This window comes from Podarcis erhardii (genome assembly GCF_964252035.2).
Source record: "Podarcis erhardii genome assembly, chromosome: 13".
NCBI classification, from domain to species: domain Eukaryota; kingdom Metazoa; phylum Chordata; class Lepidosauria; order Squamata; family Lacertidae; genus Podarcis; species Podarcis erhardii.
In genome coordinates, this window is record NC_138502.1 from 8,388,456 (window position 1) to 8,413,277 (window position 24,822).

General features: G+C 44.8%; 2 protein-coding genes across 2 annotated transcripts; both read right to left on the reverse strand.

The window, feature by feature from the left end:
- Positions 1-2,826: 2,826 nt before the first annotated feature.
- On the reverse strand, positions 2,827-10,259 carry LOC309328550 (uncharacterized protein; the record flags this gene model as incomplete). Its single annotated transcript, XM_081838547.1, has 3 exons — positions 2,827-3,778; positions 9,209-9,263; positions 9,350-10,259. 3 exons carry the CDS (start codon positions 10,257-10,259, stop codon positions 2,827-2,829), a joined length of 1,917 nt encoding a protein of 638 aa, XP_081694673.1.
- Positions 10,260-16,484: 6,225 nt separating this feature from the next.
- On the reverse strand, positions 16,485-17,396 carry LOC309326635 (olfactory receptor 10D3-like; the record flags this gene model as incomplete). The annotated part of the gene is made up of 1 exon (XM_081835506.1): positions 16,485-17,396. The coding sequence occupies one exon, from the start codon at positions 17,394-17,396 to the stop codon at positions 16,485-16,487; it is 912 nt and encodes a 303-aa protein (XP_081691632.1).
- Between the last annotated feature and the right edge of the window lie 7,426 nt (positions 17,397-24,822).

Genomic DNA, 24,822 nt, shown 5'->3' on the forward strand with positions numbered 1-24,822 from the left:
CTCATATTTCTCAAGATGGCAAAGTGAGTCTGAAACATAAGAAATAAAATCCCACCAAACAAGAGAACGGAGAAAACACAACAGAAGGTAGGCATTAAAATAATATAAAATGAACACCTGCAGCAGAGACTTTATCATCAAGCTGGAAAAACTATCTTAGTTGTTTTATGGTACATTGATAAAACACCTTGTGAGACATACACAAAAGGTCATTCAGAAATTAATAAATGGAGACGAAAACAAGAATAATGAAATTTTGCATAGACGACATTTGCCCAAATTCATCTCCTCTCTTATGTAAATCATTTCATTTGGTTCGTATGTAGTTTGGGAGGAGATGTCCTGGACTCCCAACTGGTATGGTATATTTTAAATGAAAAATATCCCTAGTGGTTAGACACTGACGTCCAGAGATTATTTGACCATTTCCCCCTACCATCACTGCTTCTGCTAAAGACAAATGTTGGGTCCAACTAAAATCAGGCTGTGTCTCAGTTCTGAAGCATGGAGAGAGAGAGAGAGAGAGAGAGAGAGAGAGAGAGATTACTTCTTTGTGTTCCTCATGTTTCCAAATTTGTCTTCGCAGATATCTTCTTATCGCTAGACAATATGTTTGTGTCCCCCAGAACAGCAGTGTATAATGCCACAAAACATATCAGCACATTAAAACCAGTATTCTTCTCAAGAAAAATAGGCTATAGTTGCAAGACTGCTTAGCTTTCTCAGGATTGAGTTATTTGGTCACATGGAGTTCAATGCGGACAAGTCTAGGGTTCAAGCTAGTCTTGGATATCACACTGAGTTCAACAGAAGATTACATAAATGTGACTAACTTAATCTGGATCCAACCTGCAGAGACATCCAGAAGCCTTCACTTGAGGAATCAAGTTTGGGGTAGCAGTATTCAAGCATTCGAAAAAATGGGGGCTCCAGTGAATTCACTAGCAGTGCACCAGTGCAACTGTCTAATCCATCCTAGAGCAGTTTGGTTCCTTCCAGACTACAGCTCCCATCATCCATAGGCAGCTTGGCCAAGGGTGATGGGACCTGCTGTGCAAAGCCATCTGGAGGGCACCAGGTTGACAAAGGCTGTTCTAACAGCACCATTACTATATTAAGAATGATAGGGAAAAGAAGAAATCTCCAAGATTCTTGATCACCATACCATGTGCTGCAGAAAGCAATATACTAGTGATACATTCATGATTACATTTGAAGAGGACACTGAATTATTATTATTATTATTATTATTATTATTATTATTATTATTATTTTAAAAAATTGTATACCTCCCTACATTTGCAGGTCTCGTGGTTCACAACATAAAATCACATCAGAAAAACACAAAATGCATAATAAAAACAAAAACAAGAACAAGAACCCAATAATCCCACACACACATTTTATTATTTTATTTTTCAAAAAAAAATATTAATTTTCCACATTTATAACAAAAATAACAATTAACTCCTTCAATTTACTATCTTCCTCTCTTTTCTCATTGGCTTAAATCCATATTACTATACAACGTTCTTATTCTAATCCTAGGCCTATCAGATATTTTCAGGTATCTTCTAATTATCTTATATTACAATATTTAACTAAATAGTCTTTAAATTTCTTCCAATCTTCTTGGTGCTCCTCTTCTTTCTGATCGTGGATTCTCCCAGTCAGTTCTGCCAGCTCCATAAATTCCACACACACATTTTAAAAGGACGTTGGATGTCAGTCAGTCAATGGCCTGATTAAAGAGGAACGTTTTTGCCTGGCGCCTAAAGGCGTATAATGAAGGCACCAGGCAAACCTCCCTGGGGAGAGAATTCCACAAACTGAGAGCCACTGCTGAGAAGGCCCCGTTCTCATGTTGCCACCCTCCGGATTTCTCACGGAGGAAGCACACTAAGAAGGGCCTCACAAGATGATCTCAGGGTCCAGGTAGGTTCATATGGAGAGAGGCGGTCCTTGAGGTATTGCAGTCCTAAGACATTTAAGGCTTTGTAGGTCTAAACCAACACTTTAGCATATGTGCTGTCAAAGCGAGCACCAAAACCAACACTTTGAATGGGGCCCAGGAACTAATTGGTAGCCAGTGCAGCCCAACCAGGATAGGTGTACAGTGGTACCTTGGTTCTCAAATGCCTTGGTTCTCAAATGCCAAAAACCCAGAAGTAAGTGTTCCAGTTTTCAAACATTTTTTGGAAGCTGAATGTCGAGTTCAGCTGTTGGCTATTGTTTCCCGAGCACCTGCACCAATCAGAAGCTGCGCCTTGGTTTTTGAACATTTCAGAAGTCAAACGGACTTCCGGAATAGATTGAGTTTGGCGCTTTTGTTTTTGCTATTTATTTTGCGTTTTTATTTCTGAGGCTTTTTCAGTTAATTTGTTTTTGTGACTATGTGGAACCCAGTCCAGCTACTGATTGATTGATTGATTGATTGAATGTGTGACTGTGGAAATGGATAAAAGCCCCCCATCTAAACAATGACTATCATCTTTGCAGGTAAAAAAAATTTTTTTTAAATTTTTATCATCTACAATACTGTCTTATTTATTTTATAGTACAGTACATTAATTATTGCTTTCATTTTATGGATCAATGGTGTCGTTAGAGAGTAAAATTCATGTTAAATTGCTGTTTTAGGGGTTGTTTTTAAATTACTTTCTATGGGAAAGAGCGCCTTTGTTTTGGAACACGTTGGTTTTGGAACAGACTTCTGGAACAGATTAAGTTTGAGAACCAAGGTACCACTGTAATATGCTCAAATATGCTCAATAAAAGGCCAAAATGTTTATTCCAAGCATGCACCCTTTAGGAACATGATGTTCCTTAATTTGCCATCAACTGTGGGACTGTCTGCCTCCCCATTAGTTTCTTCAGGGCTGCTTTCACATCCTTATTGCGCAGAGTGTAGATGACTGGGTTGAGCATGGGTGTAACAACATTGCCAAAGATCTGCACCGGGGTGACCAGGACCCCACTCAGAGACGGCTGGGTGTAAATCAAGGCACAGGGTCCAAAGAAAAAGGTAACCACCAGAAGATGGGAGGCACATGTAGAGGCCGCTTTGCGCCTCCCCTCCCCAGAATTCATCCGTGCAATGGAGTAAATGATGCGGACATAAGACAAGAAGATGAGGAAGAAGCAGGTCACACCCACAATGCCAATATTGTTGAAGCCCACAGCTTCGATGGTGGTAGTATCTGCACAGGCCAACTTGACGACTGGGAAAACATCACAGAAGAAATAATCTATTACATTAGGGCCACAGTAAGGCAATGTGAACGTGAGGCTGGTGAGAACGATGCCCTGAACAGAACTGGCGAGCCATGTACCTGCCGCCAAGATGATGCACACCTTCCAGTTCATAATGACCATGTACCGCAGTGGGTAACAGATGGCAATGTAGCGATCATAAGCCATGACAGTATACAGCAGGCACTCAGAACATCCCATAAAATGGTAGAAGAAGACCTGGGACATGCACCCCCCTACAGAGATGGTCCTGCTTTGTCCCCAAAGGATAGATAACATTTTGGGAGTGGTGACGGAAGAGAAACCAATGTCTAGGATGGCCAGGTTGCAGAGGAAAAAGTACATAGGGGTGTGGAGATGAAAGTCGAGGAGGACGGCGGACATAATGGTCAGATTTCCCAGCAAAGTGCAGAGATAGAAAGCCAAGAAGACAGCAAAGAGGATGGTCTGGAGGCCTTCAGTGTTGGGGACACCGAGGAGAATGAAATGGGTCACTACTGTGTGGTTCTTCTGGTCAGACCCATCCCTACAGCAGCAGAAAAATAAGAACGTTCATGTTCCAGTTACAGATAGGTAGCCGTGTTGGTCTGCCATAGTCAAAACAAAATAAAAAAATTCTGACATCAGGAAATAAAAAAATAAAAAAAATCTGACATCAGGAATCACAAGACAGAGAAACCAGTAGGAGAACACTTCAATCTCCCAGGACATTCTATACAAGATCTCAAAGTAGCTGTTCTGTTACAAGGGAATTTCAGAAATAGACTGGAAAGAGAAGCTGCTGAATTGCAACTTATTACCAAACTTAAAACCATGGAGAGACCTGGTCTGAACAAAGACATTGGATTCTTATCTCATTATACATGACAAAGCCATTTTTCACCTTCTCACCCCTTGCTTTTTCCTGTAAGACCTATTGCAGTCATTAAGAGTCGTCAACAGGCTCATCACCCATTCCCACCACCCTCCTGAGTAATACCCCTCCCCACCTTCTCACTATATAGAAGGGTCTGGTGACTTCTGTTTCAGTGTATCTGAAGAAGTGTGCATGCACACGAAAGCTCATACCAAGAACTAACTTAGTTGGTCTTTAAGGTGCTACTGGAAGGAATTTTTTTATTTTGTTTTAACGTTCATGTTGTTTCTCCTCTCGTGCTCTGAATTGTGATAGGAACATAGGAAGCAGCCTTAAACCACATCAGGCTATCTGGCGCAATATGGTCTACACTGACTAGCAGTGTCACATACCCTCCAACCTTTATCCAATGAAAATAGGGACGTCCCATTCCATAATGATAATTTTACTGTTTATACCCTACACACCTTACTAGGTTGCACCAGCCACTCTGGGCAGCTTCCAACATATATAAAAGCATAATAAAACATTAAACATTTTTTTAAAAAAAAACTTCCCTATACAGTATTGCCTTCATATGGCTCAAGGGTCCAATAACTCCATACCCTCCAACATTTCTCCAATGAAAATAGAGACTTCCTAAGGAAAAGCTGGACATTCCAGGATCAAATCCAAAACTCAGATGGCTACTGTAAATCAGGAATGTCCCTGGAAAATAGGGACACTTGGAGGGTCTGCTGTCATGCCAGGACAACTTTAATCCACTTTAATTGCAGAAACCTAAATTTCCTGTTATGCCCTCCTACAAAATCCAGGCAGTCAGCAGCCACCTGTCTCTGAACCCTAAGGTTTCATTAAACTATTGTAGCTAATACCCACTGGTGCCCTGCCACTCCCTTCATTTTCACACTACCATTTCAAAGCCACCTAATCCTGCAACCATTGGCACTTCTTGAGCAGCAAATCCCATAGTTGTTTTATGCATTTATGTGAAGAAATAAACCAATGTTTACCGTGCAACACTGGTGACGTGGAAAACCAATTCAGGTGCCAGAGAAATTTGGATGCAAAATGAAGCCAATTCCCCATAACTCCTTCACCATCATTGTGATGCCACCAGCTATTCTCACATCAGCCACAACAATTTGGTTGTGGAAGAATGCCATCTCTCACAGATCTATTCACACACACATCTGCCTTTTGACTTACCTACAGGATGCATTCAGTTTTCCAGAGCACATAATCAATTAGTGCAGAAGAAATTAATGTTCTAATTCAAACTCATGCACAACTAATGGGAGAATGAATTTTAGAGACATTACTCATGAACACCATACATAGTGCCACACTGTTCCTTAACTCCAGTGGCTTCACTGCTTTTATGCCATCCTCTTTTGCTCATCCTGGTGTCTCAACCAGGTTTGTTTGTTGTTTAATAGTTTGACAACCATAAGGGACTTGATCCCTGATGGCTCACCAGTTCCCCAAACCTGAAACCTCCAAGGAGATAGCAAATGAAGTGCAATGGTTTCATCATTTCAGACATTACCTTATGCAAGATAGATATGTTTCCCAGTATGTTTCTGACCACAATTCAAAGTGTTGGTGTTGACCTTTAAAGCCCTAACTGGCCTTTGCCCAGTATACCTGAAGGAGCATCTCCACCCCATCGTTCTGCCCAGGCACTGATGTCCAGGTCTGAGGGTCTTCTGGCAGTTCCCTCACTGCGAAAAGTGAGGTTACAGGGAACCAGGCAGAGGGCCTTCTCGTGGTGGCACCCGCCCTGTGGAATGCCCTCCCATCAGATGTCAAAGAAATAAACAACTATCTGACGTTTAGAAGACATCTGAAGGCAGCCCTGTTTAAGGAAGTTTTTAATGACTGTTTAAATGTACAGTCGTACCTCAGGTTACATATGCTTCAGGTTACGTATGCTTCAGGTTACAGATTCCACTAACCCAGAAATAGTACCTCGGGTTAAGAACTTTGCTTCAGGATGTGAACAGAAATCGTGCTCCAGCAGCGCGGCAGCAGCAGGAGGCCCCATTAGCTAAAGTGATACCTCAGGTTAAGAATAGTTTCAGGTTAAGAACTGACCTCCAGAACGAATTAAGTATGTAACCAGAGGTATCACTGTATTTTTAATCTTTTGTTGGAAGCTGCCCAGAGTGGCTGGGGAAACCCAGCTGGATAGGCAGGGTATAAATAAAAAATTATGATGATGGTGGTGGTGGTGGTGGTGATTACAAGATGGGAAAACATCACAGAAGAAATACCACTTCTGGGGGCTCGTGACCAGGAGCTCATGACCAGGACTCATGAACAGAGGTGAGGGATTGGTGGAGGAGGCTGAAGAAAGTGAGCTTGTGTCTTTTGGTTTAAGGCTGGTTGGTTGTCTGAGCTGTTTGGAGATTTGATTGTGAGTTTGTTTGTTTGTGGATGCGGCTGTGTGCTCTTCTGCACAGGGTCTGAGGGGGAGGGGCTACTCCTGAGAGGAAGGCAGGCTGAATGAAGAAGTGAGTTGTGGGAGGACTTATCAGCCAGCAGCTGTTCTACTTAGCTGTAATATCAGGGAGACACTCTTTACATCCCTTAATCTGTGTGTCTCCTAAAAAAAAGAAAGTCCCATCTGGCAGCTATCACTGCAGGGCAGGAGTCGTTACGGGTGGATTTTTGCAAAATGGGCAAAACGTTCCCCCAAAAAGCTCAACAACGTTGACCTAAACAAAAAACAACTCAACAATTTTGTCCAGATTTTCACTTTCAGGAATACTAAGAGTATCAGCATTGAGGCCCAACAAGATGTGATGTTGGGAGAGGGTATGTCTACCTAATAATAATAATAGCAGACACACGATACTGGATTGGGATCACATTACTTTGGAGTGAAAGTTAACCCTTTCTCTCATGTTTAAATAAAATTTTAAAATCTCTCCCTAAATTTATTTTCACTCTGCGAAGCAAAACATACAGGTATTGTAAGTGTACCTGTATGTGGTGCAAATAACAGATTCAGTTTGGCTAGTGTGAATCAGGAAAACAGGCATGATCCCAGTCTGAATCAGGGCCCCTCACAACTGCAATTTATATAAGTAATAAATTAAAAGGCAACTTTCTCAAACTTTTAAAAAACTTTTAGAAACAGATCCTGATAATTGATCTCTTGAAACATCTACTTTGACTCTGAATAATTATATTAATAGAACAGTAAAGCATAGGGATGAGTGAACTTGTAATTTTTTTGTTAATCTCCATTTCTCATCTTTGCAGATTTAAGGTCATTTCTCCACATTTCCACATCAGCTTGCAATTTCTTTTTTAAAAAAAAAACTCATGAAAACTCATCATATTAGGGGCAAATTCCTCGTAATATACGAACTTTTATACATTTTTGTATACATTTTTGTTAACATTCATTTTATGGTTACAGATAGGTAGCCGTGTTGGTCTGCCATACCAAGAACTGACTTAGTTGGTCTTTAAGGTGCTACTGGAAGGAATTTGTTTTGTTTTTATTCATTTTATGGTCACTTTACCTTGCTGTATATGTTTTGGTACACATTACAGTATTTGCAGTGCAAAATTCAGTGCAAATTTTGAAGGATGTGTTTCAGTTCATGTATCATTTCAGGAAGTGAGAACTAGGTAGGTCCACCTTTAAATGTGAACTGAATCAGATATTTCACCCCAGTGAACGAGGTGATGCTGAAGATACCTCTCACATGACTCTAATGTTTCTGATACAAATAAACTGGCATGCAATCGTCATCTCCGGAATTTCACTTGTAGGACTTGTAGGAATTCCACTTGTCAAATGGGAGAAAGAGGACGAACACAGTGCCAGAGGGAAGAACAAACTTTAATGGGCTCAAGTTACAGGACAATCAATTTCACATGAACATCAGGAGAAATTTGTTTACAGCAATGGAACCAGTTAACTACAGGCGTTGTAAGCTCTCCGCTGCTAGAGGTCTTCAAAGAGAAGCTGGGCAGACATCTCTGTGATGCTGGATTTATTTTATTAAGCTGGATGCTGGGGTAAATGGTCTACAAGGCCTCCACCAAACTCTATGACTCTGTGCCCTGGTTCAAGCCATTTGTCATGGCAATGGTGCATGTTGTGTACATGTGTAATAAGCTATACTTGCCATCCTTCTTTTGCTTGAAGCAAGATGGTTGTCCAACTGAATCACTGCAAGAGACATTCTCAGGCAAACCCATAATAGCAAGGCTGAATTCTCCAGTGAACTTTCCTCAATCCCCGATTGCAACTGCAAGAGAAGCCCACTTGAATGTGCAAGTGGACGCTCACAGGTCAAACATCAGGGATGGAGGCTTCCTATAGCTTCCACATCCCCTCAAAATACTTGACTGTGCAGCCAGTTCACTGCTTAGCCACAGGTCAACAGAGCATGTTGGGCACTTACACATGTACATCATTTACACACATTTGTCCTGTTGGGGAAAACCATGTGCTTGAGATGTGCTTGAGATGGTTTGGGTATGACTACAGCTTCGGTAGGCAAACTAAGGACCGGGGGCTGGATCCAGCCCAATTGCCTTCTAAATCCGACCCGCAGACAGTCCGGGCATCAGCGTGTTTTTACATCAGTAGAATGTGTCCTTTTATTTAAAATGCATCTCTGGGTTATTTGTGGGGCCTGCCTGGTGTTTTTACATGAGTAGAATGTGTGCTTTTATTTAAAACGCATCTCTGGGTTATTTGTGGGGCATAGGAATTCATTCATTATTTTTTTCAAAATATAGTCCGCCGCCCACCCCCACCCCCCAAGGTCTAAGTCTGGACAGTGGACCGGCCCCCTGCTGAAAAATTTTGCTGACCCCTGGACTACAGTCTTCTACTCAATCATTTCTCCAAGCCATTTTCAGAATACGTCATACTATTATTATCATTGTTATCATAAGAATAATCTTCATCAACATTGTGGTCATTGTCCAAAGGTCCATCTTATCTAGCATTGTGTTATCACATTGACCAAGCAGATGCCTATGGGAAGCCTGCTAGCAGGGCAGGAGCTAAACAGCACCCTACTTATGATTTCAGAGACATACTAGTAGCCACTGGTAACTTTATCTTACAAGAATTTTTCTAAAACCCTTTGAAGGCCATCCAAGTTAGTGGCCATGACTATATCTTGAAAGTGTAAGATGCAACCAGGAACAGACTTTAGAAAGATTTGTCTGAGCATGCACATGGGTAGAAGAACTATGCTTTCCTGCCTCCTAGTCTCAAGACAGCAGCTTTCATCTCCTTGTTTCTCAGAGTGTATATGACAGGGTTCAGGAAGGGAGTCACTGTGGTGTAAAACACAGCCACCACCCCTCCCAGTGGATCTCGTGCTCCTGGTCTTAGATAAGTAAAGGTTAGAGGAATATAGCAGATCATGACAATAATGATATGGGATGTACATGTAGAGAAGGCACGCCGTCGTCCCTCGGCACTACGAATCCTTAGGACTGCCAAAACAATGTACATATAAGAAATGAGGAGAAGGAAAACACAAGTCATGGCTACGAGACCGACATCAATCAAGGTCACCATCTCATTGAGGGTTGTATCAGCACAGGCAAGTTTCAGCACAGCTGGAATGTCACAGAAGATATACCTCACCTCATTCCCTGGTCCATAGGGCAAGCAGAAGGTGAGAGCTGTCTCCATGGCTGAGTGCAAACAACCACCTGCCCAGGTGCCAATAGCAAGCCAGAGGCAGGCATTGCGGTTCATGAGGGTGCCATAATGGAGAGGCCGGCAGATGGCCAGGAAACGGTCATAAGCCATCACGGTGTAGAGGAAGCATTCTGTGCACCCCACAAAGTGGTAGAAGAAGAGTTGGCTCACACAACCAGCAAAGGAGATGATCCCACCATCCTCCACAAACCCAGCAATCAATTTGGGCACCACTACGGTTGAGGTGGCAATGTCCAAGACGGACAAGTGGCAGAGGAACCAGTACATGGGCTTGTGCAGCTGTGGTTCACATATCACAGCCAAGAGGACCAGGAGATTACTAAGGAGGGTCAGCAAGTAGATGGACACAAAGAAGCAAAATAAAGCAGCATGTAGCTCAGGTGGGTATGGAATCCCCAAGAGGACAAAATACATCAGTGCTGTTTGATTTTCGCACTCCATTCTTTGAATGCCTTTAAGGTTTGTCACTACAATGTACAAAAGAGAGTGACAAAAGATATGAAGCTTTGGCAAGCTCTCTGTAACATTTTGGATATCACACCAAGCTCTTGTTGTCTGGGAGGAGGGAAGTGGTGAGATGTGGAATATCCATATTTTCCACCCTAAATTCTAAAGATTCAGGCGTCATCTCAGAGTCTTGGTGCAACAATTGTGCAACTTCATCCCCAGGGTTCATTTCAATCACGGTTCATCAGTACTTTCTTCCAGAAGCTACTTTCAGATACATCCCACATGTAAGCCAGGAAAATGTAAAAAGAGAGTGCTTTTAAATAATGAGCACCATACCTTCTCTAATCTTATCCTTCCTCCGGACATACAAATGCACAAAATAAATTGTGGGGAAAGAGTTCTAGGTTGGAGGACATGATATAACCAGACTTGAATGCTGGTTGTCTACATTTAGTAGTTGGTCACTTTTCTCCCGCTTATTCCATGCAACTGACGAAAAGGTTGTAATCTGATAACAGTCCTTATCATAATGGAGACTCTTAGGAAGGAGAGGTCCAAGCGATACAGGTTGTGGACTTGGGTCCTGAAGACACAGAATCCCACCTGCTTATTCATATTGAGATGCCCAGTAGAAAAGGTTCTGTGCCTTTTTCGTGCCTTCACTCAACTATCTGGAGAGACAGCCAATCCCTTTTCTGCCCTTCAGCCAAGTTTGAACCCTGAAATAACAGCTGGTGTTCAGTGGCCAGCACAGCAGAATGAGTGCTCTCCTCTAGAGGTCCTAAGTTTCTCATCATAAATCCATTCCTAACATTCTCCCACAGCTCTGGATTTTTCCTATAAGTTATTCCCTTTTTTATAATACTGTGTTTGTGTCTGATCTTCTTTATATCCTCTCCCTCCCTTGTGCATTTCTTTCCTCCCTAGGTTTCTGATTTCCAGGCTTTTGGGATTTGAAGGCATTTCTGAACTCTGTGTGTTTTGATCATAACTATGTACCATGGGCTTATAATAACTCCATTTGGAGTTACATCAGATTTTCAAAATATCATCATGGCAAAGTGAAAGGCCATAACTCAGTGGTAGAGTGCATCTTTTGTGTGCAAAAGGTCCCTGGTTTTGTTGGCAATACTGTGCTGGATGAACCAATATAAGGCAGCTTCCTACATCCATGCTGAATTTACTGTTTCAAAATACAAGCTGTGCTTCCTTTCTCCCATACATGTTCATGGCTTCCTTTAGTTTCCACGGGGAACAGTATAGCTGCCAAAATTAATAACAGCAAACAGGCCTGTTGCCCTTTCGTGGTTGGTAGGGATGAAGCCTGGAGGACCAATAGGAAGAGGAGCTAGAGCCAACGATAGGCAAAGTCACTCCCTGATTGGTTGGAAGTAAGAAGGCAGGCAGGTGTGGAATCACTGAACAGACTGAAGCAGGCACAGGGAATATCCAAATCACCCTAATGAACCAATCTCCACTGCTCTTGTCTCTTTGCACATAGATTTTTATTATTTGTAGCTCGAACTAAGTTTCTACATAACAAAGTTCCTACCTGAAAGCAACTGCATGATCTAAGAGACCTTACACAGGAGCAGGCGATCTTTCAGGTTACCTGGTCTCTGTTAAGAATAATTGTTTAATGCAGTGGCATAGCGTGGGTTGCCAGTGCCCAGGGCCATGCAGAGGGGGTAGTGGTAGGGAGGTAAACAGGTGGAGTAGGCATGCACATTCACCTGGGAGATCACAGTTGCAGAGATACAAAAAGAGTCATTCATTGTCTGCAGAGGTCACTTCCTGGTTCACGTGGAGAAGCTGTTTTCAATGGAAACCAGCTACAGAAGCAAGCAACTGTATTGAGACAGCACCGGATGTTGAAATTTTGTATCCCCGAACAATTTTGCGCCCAGGGCAACTGCCCTTGTGACTCCCCCTCCCCCCCCCCATGCTACTCCACTGGTTTAATGTATGTTGAAATGGAAGACTGAAGCATATTTCTACACTGGAAAAATTTTATTTTGATACAAGAGCCAGTTTTTGTTTATCCAGCAGCTTCTACATGAACAAAGAAGAAGAAGAAGACCTCCAAGGTGATCTGGTAGCTGATTGTCAGCCAATGCACTTCTCTCTGTACAGGTATAATAGATGCATATCCAGTTGCTTCACTCGAGAGCCTGGCCACAGAGTTCTGCACCAGCGGCTGCTTCCAGGCCTCAGGACCACATTTCCCCATGTCACTGGTACCAACATCCACTCCAACCACTGAATCCTTCCCTGCCCTGACTCTGTGGTGACATCTCTTTCCTTTCTGAGAAAGACTTTCATTTAAAAATGTTTTTTTTAAAAAAAAAAAAAAAACCTAACCTCACATCACCATTTTTTCACGCTGCTTCAGGTAAAGGTACCCCTGCCCGTACGGGCCAGTCTTGACAGACTCTGGGGTTGTGCGCCCATCTCACTTAAGAGGCCAGGGGCCAGCGCTGTCCGAAGACACTTCCGGGTCACGTGGCCAGCGTGACATCGCTGCTCTGGCCAGAGCTGCACACGGAAACGCCGTTTACCTTCCCGCTAGAAAGCGGTCCCTATTTATCTACTTGCACCCGGAGGTGCTTTCGAACTGCTAGGTTGGCAGGCGCTGGGACCGAGCAGCGGGAGCGCACCCCACCGCAGGGATTCGAACCGCCGACCTTTCGATCGGCAAGTCCTAGGCGCTGAGGCTTTAACCCACAGCGCCACCTGCGTCCCACAGTGCTTCACATAGTCAACTACAATTCAATGAGTGATGTGACAAGTTACAGCTCCATGGTACGGTATCTGCTTTGTTTTCCAAAAGTCCCAGGTTCAATCTCTTTTTTTTTTTTTAATAATTTTTATTAATTTTACAACATAAACAAAAAACAAACAAACATAACACGACTTCCCCAAACCTCCCCTTCACTGCATCCTTATTTTATAATTTTTTTTAGCAATCCTTCATCCCTTTTTATATTTAATTCTCTTTAAAACTTTTTTTTTCTAGATTTCAATTTTTACAGCTGTAGTTCTTTATATCCAATCCCTTGACATCTTAACATTCCGAAATTTTGCAACAATTTTTAAGATAGATTTTGAATTTTTTCCAGTCTTCTTCCACTGTCTCTCTCTTCTGGTCACGGATTCTGCCGGTCATCTCTGCCAGTCCCATGAATTCAGTCACCTTGGTCTGCCATTCTTCCAGAGTAGGTACTTCTTTAGTCCCAGGTTCAATCTCTAACATCTCCAGGTAGGACTGGGAAAGGACTTTGTCTGAAGCCTATCCCTCCCTCTCTCCTACAGACACATTTAAAAGCCATAGAATGTTAATCAGCCAGACAACTGGCTGAAGGGAAATGTTTTCACCTGGTGCCTAAAGGTATGTAATGAAGGTGCCAGGCAAACCTTCTTAGGGAGAGCATTCCACAAATGGGGAGCCACCACCGAAAAGGCCCGTCCTCTGGACGTCTCATGGAGGAGGCACTCAAAGAAGGACCTCAGAAGATTATTGTTTATTGAATTTCTATACCGCCCTATACCCGAAGGTCTCAGGGCGGTGATTACAGATGATGATTGCAGGGTCCGAGGCAGTACATATGGGGAGAGGCAGTGCTTGAGGTATTGTGGTCCTGTGCCATTTAAGGCTTTAGAGGTCAAAACCAGCACTTTGAATTGGGCCCAGAAACTAACTGGCCGCTGGTACAATCAGGCCAGAATCAGCTTAATATGCTCAAACCGTCTTGTCCTGGTGAACAACTTGACTGCCAAATTCTGCACCAGCTGGAGTTTCTGAACCATCTTCAGAAACAGCCCTACATATAATATGTTGCCATAATCTAACCTAGAGATTACCAGAGCATAGACAACAGAAATTAGGCTATCCCTACCCAGATAGGGGCATAGCTGGGCCACCAGCAGAAGCTGGTGGAAGGCACTCCCCACCACTGGGGCCACCTGAGCCTCAAGTGACAGCAAATGACCCAGAAGTAACCCCAAGCTACATACCCACTTCTTCAGAGGGAGCGTAATCCCACCAAGAGCAGGCAACCTCCCATTCATCCACTCTGGGGAACCGCCCAGAAACAGTGCCTCATTCTTATCTGGATTGAGCTTCAGTTTATTGACTCTCATCCAGTCCATTAACAAGGCAAGTCAATGGACCACCACATCCACTGCTACACCTGCAGTTGGAACCGAGAAGTCGAGCATGATGTCTCTCTACTGACAGAGGTCATCATGCAGGGTGACCAAAGCAGTTGTGTGCCAAAACCAGGACTAAACCCTGATTGAAATGGATCTAGAATATCCATTTCCTCCAAGAGTGCCTGGATCTGGTCTGCAACCACCCGCTCAAGAGCCTTGTCAAGAAGGGGAGATTAGCAACTGGCTGGTAGTTACTTAGATTTTCTGAATCCAGGGTTTACTGCTACCTCCTTTAAGCAGGCAGGGACTACCCCCTCTTCCCTTCCAGCCCCGCAAAGCAAGAGCAAGGAAGGGATCAAAGGGTGCATGGATGTTGCTTCTTTCTCATGCCACCCTCCCCTAGCCAGATCATCCCAGCCTCGCAAAGCAGGTTGGGACTGGCATCACATTGGTGGCAAGGGTTGGGCTCGTGCATCCGCACCCACCTGCCAGCCCTGAATGCCAGGAAGACACACTCCACCACTGCCCTCTTTCAAGAAGGCATTGATCACTTCCCTAGCCCAGACAGCTGCCCCATTTCCTGCTACAGTGGTACCTCAGGTTAAGAACTTAGTTGATTCTGGAGGTCCGTTCTTAACCTGAGGTACCACTTTAGCTAATGGGGCCTCCCATTGCTGCCGCGCGATTTCAGTTCTCATCCTGAAGCAATGTTCTTAATCCGAGGTACTATTTCTGGGTTAGCAGAGTCTGTAACCTGAACCTGAAGCACCTGTAACCTGAGGTACCATTGTACTTTTAATCAGTCAAGAAGCGCAAGGGTCTAGAGCACAAGTGATCGCCCTGACCGATCCAAGCAGTTTGTTGACATGATTGAGCCTTACGAACTGAAAGTCACCCAACACAACAGGACCAGACAGCGCTCTGGACATCCCTTGAGATTCACCTGCTATAATAGATGATGAATAATAATAATTGTTTTTATTCCTCTCCTCCTTGCTAAATAATCTTGCTTCACTGGGCCTTATCTCAGACACATTCCAAACAATCAAAAGCACTTCCTGAGAAAGGGGATGTGGCCTGGGAAGGGACATGGCCTGAGAAGAGCCTTGAAGGTCACATCGTGAGGTCTGCAGGGCTGTATTTTGCTCCCAGGCCTGAGGATCCCAATCTCTGGAAAAGCAATGTCCCCTCATGTTGCGTGTCTAGACCCCGCAACCACCCCTCGTTGAGGAATAAAACACACCAGGACACAGATATTAGGTTAATGTTATTGGGCAAATTTAGGCCACAAATTTACTGATTACAGAATGTGAGCAGTAATTGGCTTAGGTATTGAATGGACCCAACTATATCTGACTCTTGCCTGCTGTGCAGGGAGTCCGGTAAGGGTAAACCACCAGAAGGGGGAGCCCTGTCGATGCAAACCAACTCAAGCTCCCCCAGGTGTTCCTGATGGGGTTGTGTCATGGCCCTAGCCCCACCCCAGGCTTCAGACAAGATCCACACCCCCAGATTCCTTTAACAGAATACCCTTAAGCTTGGAGGGGCAGGTGATGGCCACACCTCCTCTCCCCCATCAAAAGATCAAAAAATGCCTAACCACAAACCTTACAAAGTTGTGACGATTGGTATGAGGTAGGTGAAAACCAAATGGCCGTGCAAATTTTGTCAAGTGGAAAAATTCCTACCAGGCCCCTCAACAGCGACCAACCAAGGTCCATAGCAAGGCCAATGAAAACCTGTGAAAAGGGAGGAAGGGCGGGAGATTGAAGGAGCGAGCCAAGAGGAAGCCCTCCAGCTCACGCCTCCGTTTAAATGGTCCCGGCCACAACCCCACCAGCCAGCAGATTGGCTGGCTGAGTGGTGACGCAGCCAGGATCCCCAGGGCAATGCCGCCACCCCTTCGTCCGCCACCCCGGGGGAGAGTGGGTGGCCACGTGGTCCACCACAACTCCTCCCCACTAGGAAGTGGAGCGGACTTTTCATATTGTGCCAACCAGAGGTTGAGAAGCTTAATCTGATGTTCTGTTTCCAATTTGTTTCCTCCTCTTCAACGGAAAGGATCTAAGCACCCTTCATCCTCTTGAAAGCTGCCTGAACCTCCTTGTTCCGCAGAGTGTAGATGATGGGGTTCAACATTGGGGTGACCACATTGCAGAAAATCTGGATGGGTGTAGCTAGCACATCGCTCAGGGACGGCTGGGTGTAGAGGAGAGCACAAGGCCCAAAGAAGAAGCAAACGACAGTCAAATGGGACGCGCAGGTGGAAGCTGCCTTGCGCCGGCTTTCCGCCGAGCGCATCTTCAGGACCGAGACGGCAATTCTGATGTAAGATGTGAGGATGAGACAGAAGCAGGCCATGGGCACCATGCCGATGTTGGTGAAGCTCACCGTCTCGATGATGTAGGTGTCGGCGCAGGCTAGCTTGACCACTGGGAAGATGTCGCACAAGAAGTAGTCCACCTCGTTGGTTCTGCAGTAAGGCAACGTGAAGGTCAAGCTGGTCAAAATGGTGGCATGGAACGAACTAGTGAACCATGTGCCCGCTGCCAGAAGGGCACACACTTTCCGGTTCATGATGACTGTGTACCTCAGTGGGTGGCAGATGGCAGCATAGCGATCATAGGCCATGACTGTGTAGAGGAGGCACTCGGTGCTTCCCAGGAAGTGGTAGAAGAAGACCTGGCACATGCATCCGCCTAAGGAGATGGTTCTGCTCCCTGCCCAGATGTTGGCCAGGAACTTGGGAGTGCTGATGGAGGAGAAGCCCAGGTCTACCACAGAGAGATTGCAGAGGAACCAGTACATGGGAGTGTGGAGGCGAGCATCAGTGATGATGGCAGAGAGGATGAGGAGGTTGCCGAGCAAAGTGACGAGGTAGAAAGATAGAAAGACGGCAAAGAGGATGTTGTGTATGCCTTCGGTGTGGGGGATGCCAAGGAGAATGAATTCCAAGATTACAGTGTGGTTTCGCATTTCAGATCCAACCATGTTGCTAAAGGGATGTTTTTTGGTTGGGGGGGGAGAGAAAAAACACACAGTCTTGATCAATTCTTCAGAAATGCAGCGAAACTATTTAGGATACTGAGTTGCATAGGATCTACATCTGTTGTGAGGAATCTGTAGCGCTCCAGATGTTGATGGAATCTCAACTCTCATTAGACCCAGCCTGCATGGCTGATGGACAAGGATGATGGGACTTGTAGTCAACATCTGGAAGCTTCCCCATTTTACAGGAGCTGGAAGTAATTCTCCAAGGTTTCAAACAGAAGTCTTCCCCAACCCTACCTGGAGCATTGAACCATTTGCAGCTTTTGTCAAGCATATAAACCCAGAGTCAGCTCTAGATATTATTGGAGGAGTTGCAGATAAGAGCCCTAGCTCATCTTCTTCCTCCTGTCCTGACTGGCTATCTGACATAGGAGGGACACACTATAAGGCAGAGCCTGGAATGAATAGCAGCTGAGGGAAGGAAAGCACCAGGGGTTGGGCGCTGGAAACAAGTGAGCAGTGGAAGGGAGAGGAGAGGCTGTAAAACAGATTGGAGCATCAATTGGACTGCAGATCCCTTTGAACTCTTATTTCTGAGTAAGCTTGCATAGTGTCAGGCTACAACCTCTTAGAACTTACTTCTGAGTAAGCCAATAGGATTTGCACTAGGTAAGCATTTTTAGGATTAGGCTGTAAAGTGCTGGGGTGTCCAGCAATGTGCATAAATGTGTGAACTGTGCCTGTTTCTGCGGAATCTCGTTCACAGATCTTTTCCTGATAATCTTCAGGCAAAGCACCCATTTTGCTATCAAGCTTTCAGCACACTCCATGGGAATCATTCCAGAATTAGCCCTGCAGAAATCCGTGCCATGAATTCACTGTGCACCCTTTGGCCTCAGTTCCTCCATCTCTAAAATGGGAAGCTGCCCACCTCATCAAAAGGGCAGGTTGTAGCAGCTGGAGTGGGTGATCAAGGCTAAATTAGGTGCCTCCAGCAGCTAAGAGCCTGGGGTAATTCTGCAAGTATTTCACCAAAGTGAAGATTTTAAATGGATTTTGCAAATGCAGAAGTTATATATGAATAATAATGCAGTAAAGGCAATTATCCTGAATCAGGCTGCAGCAGAGCTAGAGTGAGGGAAATTCTGCTGAGAAGCCAGCTCTGGCAGGCTGCTCTCTCCATCAATTGTCACCTGGAAGCAGTTTCAGCAGAAGGAGAGAAGGGAAGAAGGCTATTTTAATTAAGAACTAATTCTGGGCTCATCCACACTTGCCCTGAGCTTTCTAGGCATGTGTTAAAGCGTCGTGTCCCAGTGCATTCCCTGTACAAACCTGTTCCGAATGCTGAATCAGAACAAATGACAATTTGGATTTTCCACATATTGCTGTTTGCTCCAATTCAGCAGTAAAGAGCAGTTTTTTTCATCCGGAAAGCAGCAGGACAAAAAAAAAGTGCTCAGATATCATAGAATCATGGAGTTGGAAGACACCATGTGGATGATCTAATCTAGGGATGGCCAGCTCCCAAGAGACTGCGATCTTCTCACAGAGTTAAAAACTGACAGTGATCAACCCCATTTTGGGGGGGCTCAGGTCAAAGTTGTTGAGCTTCTTTTTTTAGGAGGGAAAGCCCTGTTTTGGGGGGTTCAGGTTGTTGAGCATTTTTTAGGGGAGCCAAGGTTGTTGAGTGTTTTGGGGGGGAGCCAGTGATTTACCAGTGATCTACCACAGACGTCCAGTGATCTACCGGTAGATCACAATCCGCCTGTTGGACATGCCTGCCAATGCCCTGCAATGCAGGAATTTTTCACCCAAGGTGAAATCTCACAACCCTGAGATTAAAAGTCTACCAGCTGAGCTATCCCAGCTTTGTGGCTCTTTGACGTATGGACCTATTCCTAGAAACATGGCACAAAAGGAAGTCCAGATGAGCCCTCAATGGTGAGAAACATGTGTGCTACCAGGTCTTTTTATTAAGCTCCAACTCCCATCAGCCCTTGCCAGCATGGCCAATAGTCACGGATGAAGAGAACATCTGGAGGACCGCACCCTGAACTAGCACCTGAGTTTGTTTGTTTTCCCTCCTCCCTTCCTATCCCTTTTTCCCTTTGTGTCATCCCTCCTAGATTGCAAGCGGAAGAGTAGGATCATTGACCTTTGCAAGCCATTCAGCCAGTTTGTACCAAAGAACAGGGCAAATGCATTTGGTAACTGCAGCAAAATGGGACCTTTTAAATAAGGAAAGGTAGATGTTTAAAAAGCATTTGAACAACAAAGAAAAGGAGCAGGAGAAAAGAAATATTCTCTTACCCTGCATGCATCGAAGACAGGGAGTTACTGCATTACTTAGTTCTTCTCTCTGATGCTAAATCTTATCATCTCAGCCCACCACCAGCACCTGTTTCCTTGAAATAAAACTTCTAATGATTGATCAGAGCGGGCGTCTTCCCTTCTTTCTTTCACAAGAAAATCTACTTTGCTCTTACAGCAGTTCAGTAAAAATGCAGATCTCCTGCGTTGCAGGTTCTGAAAGTCTGAACAGCCCCAGTCTTCTGGAGGCATCTTTACATCTTCTGTGTCCTTCTGTAGGGATTTGAGACTCTGGAGAATGCCTTCCAGTCTCCCTGTCTCATGGCAGTGCTCAATGAAATCACCAGCAGTGTTGCATCAGTTGTTTTGAACAGTTAATTAGCTGCCTGTAAAATGGATGGGGAGGCTGTCAAACAAAGCCTGGGGCCTTTAAAAGATCTCTGTGGCACCCTTAGCACTCTCCAAGGAAATGATCATCTCCAGTTTTAAGGATTAGTGACTTGATAGGAAAGCAAAGGAGTTACATGTGACCTCTAAAGGTTGTGAAGGATGCACAAAGGCCATGATGGCTATGTACAATGTCACAGGCAGCATGCCTCTGAAAACCTGTTGCTTGGAATCAGAATTGTGGAGAGCACTGCTGAACTCCTGCCCTCCTTGCAGGCTTCCTATATGCATCTGGTTGGCCACTGTGAGAAAAGTATGCCAGACCAGATGGGAGCTGCAGTCCAACAGCATTGGTTACCCTTGGAGTGGATGCGAGTGGCGCTGTGGTCTAAACCACTGAGCCTCTTGGGCTTGCTGATCAGAAGGTCGGCAGTTTGAATCCCTGCGACTGAGTGAGCTCCCATTCCTCCAGCTCCTGCCAACCTAGCACTTCAAAAGCACACTAGTACAAATAGATAAATAGGTACCACTGTAGTGGGAAGGTAAATGGTGTTTCCGTGTGCTCTGGTTTCCGTCACAGTGTCCAGTTGCACCAGAAGCAGTTTAGTCCTGCTGACCACATGACCCGGAAAGCTGTTTGTGGACAAACACCAATTCCCTCGGTCTGAAAGCGAGATGAGCGCCACACCCCATAGTCACCTTTGACTTGGCAACCATCCAGGGGTCCTTTGCCTTTTACCTTTTACCCTTGAAGTAGCCATCTGGACTGTGGGAACAAAGGGTTCTACCCAACTAAGTCTTATTCAGAGTGCGCCCACTGAAATTCATGGACTTAATCATGTTCATTAACTTCTTTTTTCCAACTATATTTTATTAAGTTTCAACATAACATATTCAGTCATACCTTGGGTTACAGCCGCTTCAGGCTGGTTTTTTGGGGTTACAGACCTCCGAAACCTGTAAGTACCAAAACGGGTTACTTCCAGGTTTCGGCAGTTGCGCATGCGCAGGAGCACCAAATCGCAACCCGCACATGCGCAGACGCGGGTTGCGAACACTGCGGGTTGCGAACATGGATCAGTGCGTCCACTGTACAATCAAAACACAATTACATCTTTTTGCTTATTTTTGTTAATTTCCCACCCAGTTTTCCATCAAATTGCTGTTTCTTCACTTCTGCTGCCCTGTCTTCTACCTACTAAATCATAACCTCAATATTATAATCTTATTACTTACGTTGCTCATGGCTCAAATCCTGCTCGCGAGTTCGTCATATGGTAGCATTTCTTTAAGTAGTCCAAAAAGTCATGTTCATTAACTTCAGTGGGTCTACGCTGGGGTAAGCATTGGATGGAACTCAGAATGCTGGACCTGAAAGACCTTTCATCTGATCCAGCAACCTCTTCTTACATCCTTCTGGTTGACAGTGGATCAGAGTGTCTTGGAAAGAAATGGACTCTTCTCCATTAGAAGTTGACTGGCCGCCTTTCAGGGATGCTATAGCAGCTGTTTACTGACAGGAGGGTGGACTGGAAAACCTTTGAGGGTCCTTCCAACTCTAGGATCCTGTCAATGGTATCCACGGCAGGGCACTGTGCTGAGATTCTGCTCCAACAGCAACACTGAGCAGGCTGGTAGCTTTTGTGCAGATGGCGCCTGGCTTCCTTCCACTGTGTTACTCATGGCACAGAAGTATACAGCAGCGTCGCTCAGTCTTGCCACGTCTTTTTTCAGCGTGGCACAGCGAGATTCTTTGATCACGTCTAGCATGAACTCCTCAGCAGCTGCAACAGACTTTCCATCATAGCCGTGTCCCAAGTAGGACATTGTGCTCCCAGCCTGCTTGTACCAATACATCGTGTCGTGGGACGCACTTAGGTTTTGAGTGCAGTCAATCAGGATCTTGCCTCCTTCCAAGGAGAAGACTTTCTCAGGTTGCATGACTTGGCCAAAGACAAAGCACTGAGCCACTGTGTGGAAAGAGACGGTGATTATAGGAAGAGGGTGCTGAAGGAAGGGCTGTAACTCACTGGGGGTGCAGAAAGTCCCGGGTTCAATCTCTCACAGCATCTACAGGTAGGACTGGGAGAGACATTCTGTCTGAAATCCTGGAGAGCCTCTGCCAGTTGATGTAGACAATATGGACCTAGATGGACTGGAACAATCTCTGTCTAAGACCCTAGAAAGCTATTGCTGGTCAGAGTATTGGACTAGATCAGGCATAGCTTACATGGCGCCCCCCAGAGTTGTTCCTGGACCACAACTCCCATCAGCCCCAGCCAGCATGAATAATAATAATAATAATAATAGTATTATTTGTACTGGGTTGCCCCAGCCACTCTGAGCAACTCCCAGCATATACAAAAACATAATAAAACATTAAACATTAAAAACCTCCCAATACAGGGCTGCCTTGTGATGTCTTCTAAAGGTTGTGCAGTTACTTATGTCCTTGACATCTGATGGGAGGCCATTCCACGGGGTGGGCGCCACTACCAAGAAGGCCCTCTGCCTGATCAGAAATGATGGGAGTTGAGCACCAACAATATCTGGAGGACAGCACCTTGCCTAGTCCGAGGCTAGATGGACATATGGTTTGACTCGGGCCACACCGTACATTGAAAGCACTATGATAGCACTTGAAACAGTCATGGCTTCCCCTGAAGAATTCTAGGTGCTGTAATTTGTTAAGGGTGCTGAATGTTGATGGGCAGCTCCCTATTCACCTCACAGAAGTACAGTTCTCAGACTTCCCTGTCAAAGAGGATTGATAGTTAAACCATTGCAGTAATTGTATGAAATATACTCGGAGTCCATAACATTGTATCTTTGAAGGGAATAAGGGTCTCCTAATGACATTCAGCATCCTTAACAAACAACTGTTCACAGGATGAGCTAGACTTCAAGAGCAAATAGCAGGCTCACCAATTGTGAAGAGCAGGGCCAGGAACATCTTTCGGCTCAAAGCTGAAGAGTAGCTGTTCTGCTGAAATGAGGAGGGTGTCTGGTGGCCCCTAGCTCTTAACAGATCCTTCTGTCAAAAGATCACCACATTATGACAGAAAAGGAGTTTCCTGTATTGCTCTGAAAAGCCTGCTGATCTCGGTACACCACAAACCACCACCACAACCCGATGCTTTGCTTTCACCCTGTTTCCCCTTCTTAAAGCTGAAAACAGGAATGATCCAGAACATTCTACGTACAACTCATGACCAATTGTGGAATCTGTTGTAGTTTTCTTATATAGCAGGTGCGGGGGGGGGGTGTAACTTAAAACAGGGAAACAGTATGGATGAAAGGGTTAAACAACCCCACACCACTAATAGCACTGCTCCTATGATATTTGTATGATATTTGTAGCACCCTGCTTCCGTGTCTAACATGTGGGAAAGAAAAAGCTGTCCCTTTAAAGTCAAGAAGAGTAGAAGTTGGCCCCCTCTTCAACACACATTTATAACAATATCATATCACTTTAAATGGACAAGGCATCCCCCCAAAATTACTGGGTGCTGGACTTTGTTAAGGGTGCTAAGAGTGGTTTAACAATCAACCCCTCTTCCCAGGGAATTCTGGGAACTGGAGCTCCGTGAGGTGAATCGGGGTCTCCAAATGACTCTCATGCATAGCTGTCAACTTTTCCCATTTCTTGCGAGGAATCCTATTCGGAATAAGGGTATTTCCCTTAAAAAGGGGAAAATGTTGACAGCTATGCTCTCATGCTGAGCGGAATTGGCCTCTGTGTGTTTAGAACAACAGATTTAACAATTGTTAGAAAACATGTTTTAACCTCCATTTACAGGGGCAGAATTCCTTGGAATGAGGGAAGGAAAAGGATGAACAGGTGTGGTAAAAAATTAAAAAGGAGGTCCATGTTTCAAGCTGGGGTGAAGGGAGGAGCGCAACCTGTTCAACCCACACCAAGCATTAAAGGGGTGCCTGTACCTTCAGTTGCTGTAACTTGCGGATAACACAACCTCTTGCTTTTCTAGATCCAATGTGTGAGACAGAGAATGGCTAGGGAAGTTATCATCAGAAATAGTTACATGAAACATGTAGAAGGCTTACATTTCTCATTGTCATGGGCTGTGATGTCCATGATGTAATTTGATGTTGGGACACTGGCAGGCCCTCTAATGAGATCAGAAGCCTCTCATTCTGTTTCAATCAACACCTTCATCTCCTCTTCGTCCTCTTTTTTTCCAGAATTTTATCCTTCCTTATCACAAAATTTTAAAAGGCATTGATCATTCCTGGTTGTTTTCTGACCCCTAGTGGCCACTTTTGGCATTCTCCAAGCTTACCTAAAATTCGAAACAGATGTTGGGGGTGAATATAAACACCTCCTCTCTCTACTTGTATCTTCCTTCTTTAAAAACATAAGAAGGACCTGCTGGATCAGCTATCTAGTCCAGCATGCTGTTCTCACAGTGGCCATCCTGTGGGAATCCTCAAGCAGTAAAAAGGTAAAGGTACCCCTGACCATTAGGTCCAGTTACGGACGACTATGGGGTTGCGGCGCTCATCTCGCTCTATAGGCCAAGGGAGCTGGCGTTTTTTCCACAGACAGCTTCCAGGTCATGTGGCCAGCATGACTAAGCCGCTTCTGGTGAACCAGAGCAGTGCGCGGAAATGCCATTTACCTTCTCATCGGAATGGTACCTATTTATCTACTTGCACTTGACGTGCTTTCAAACTGCTAGGTGGGCAGGAGCTG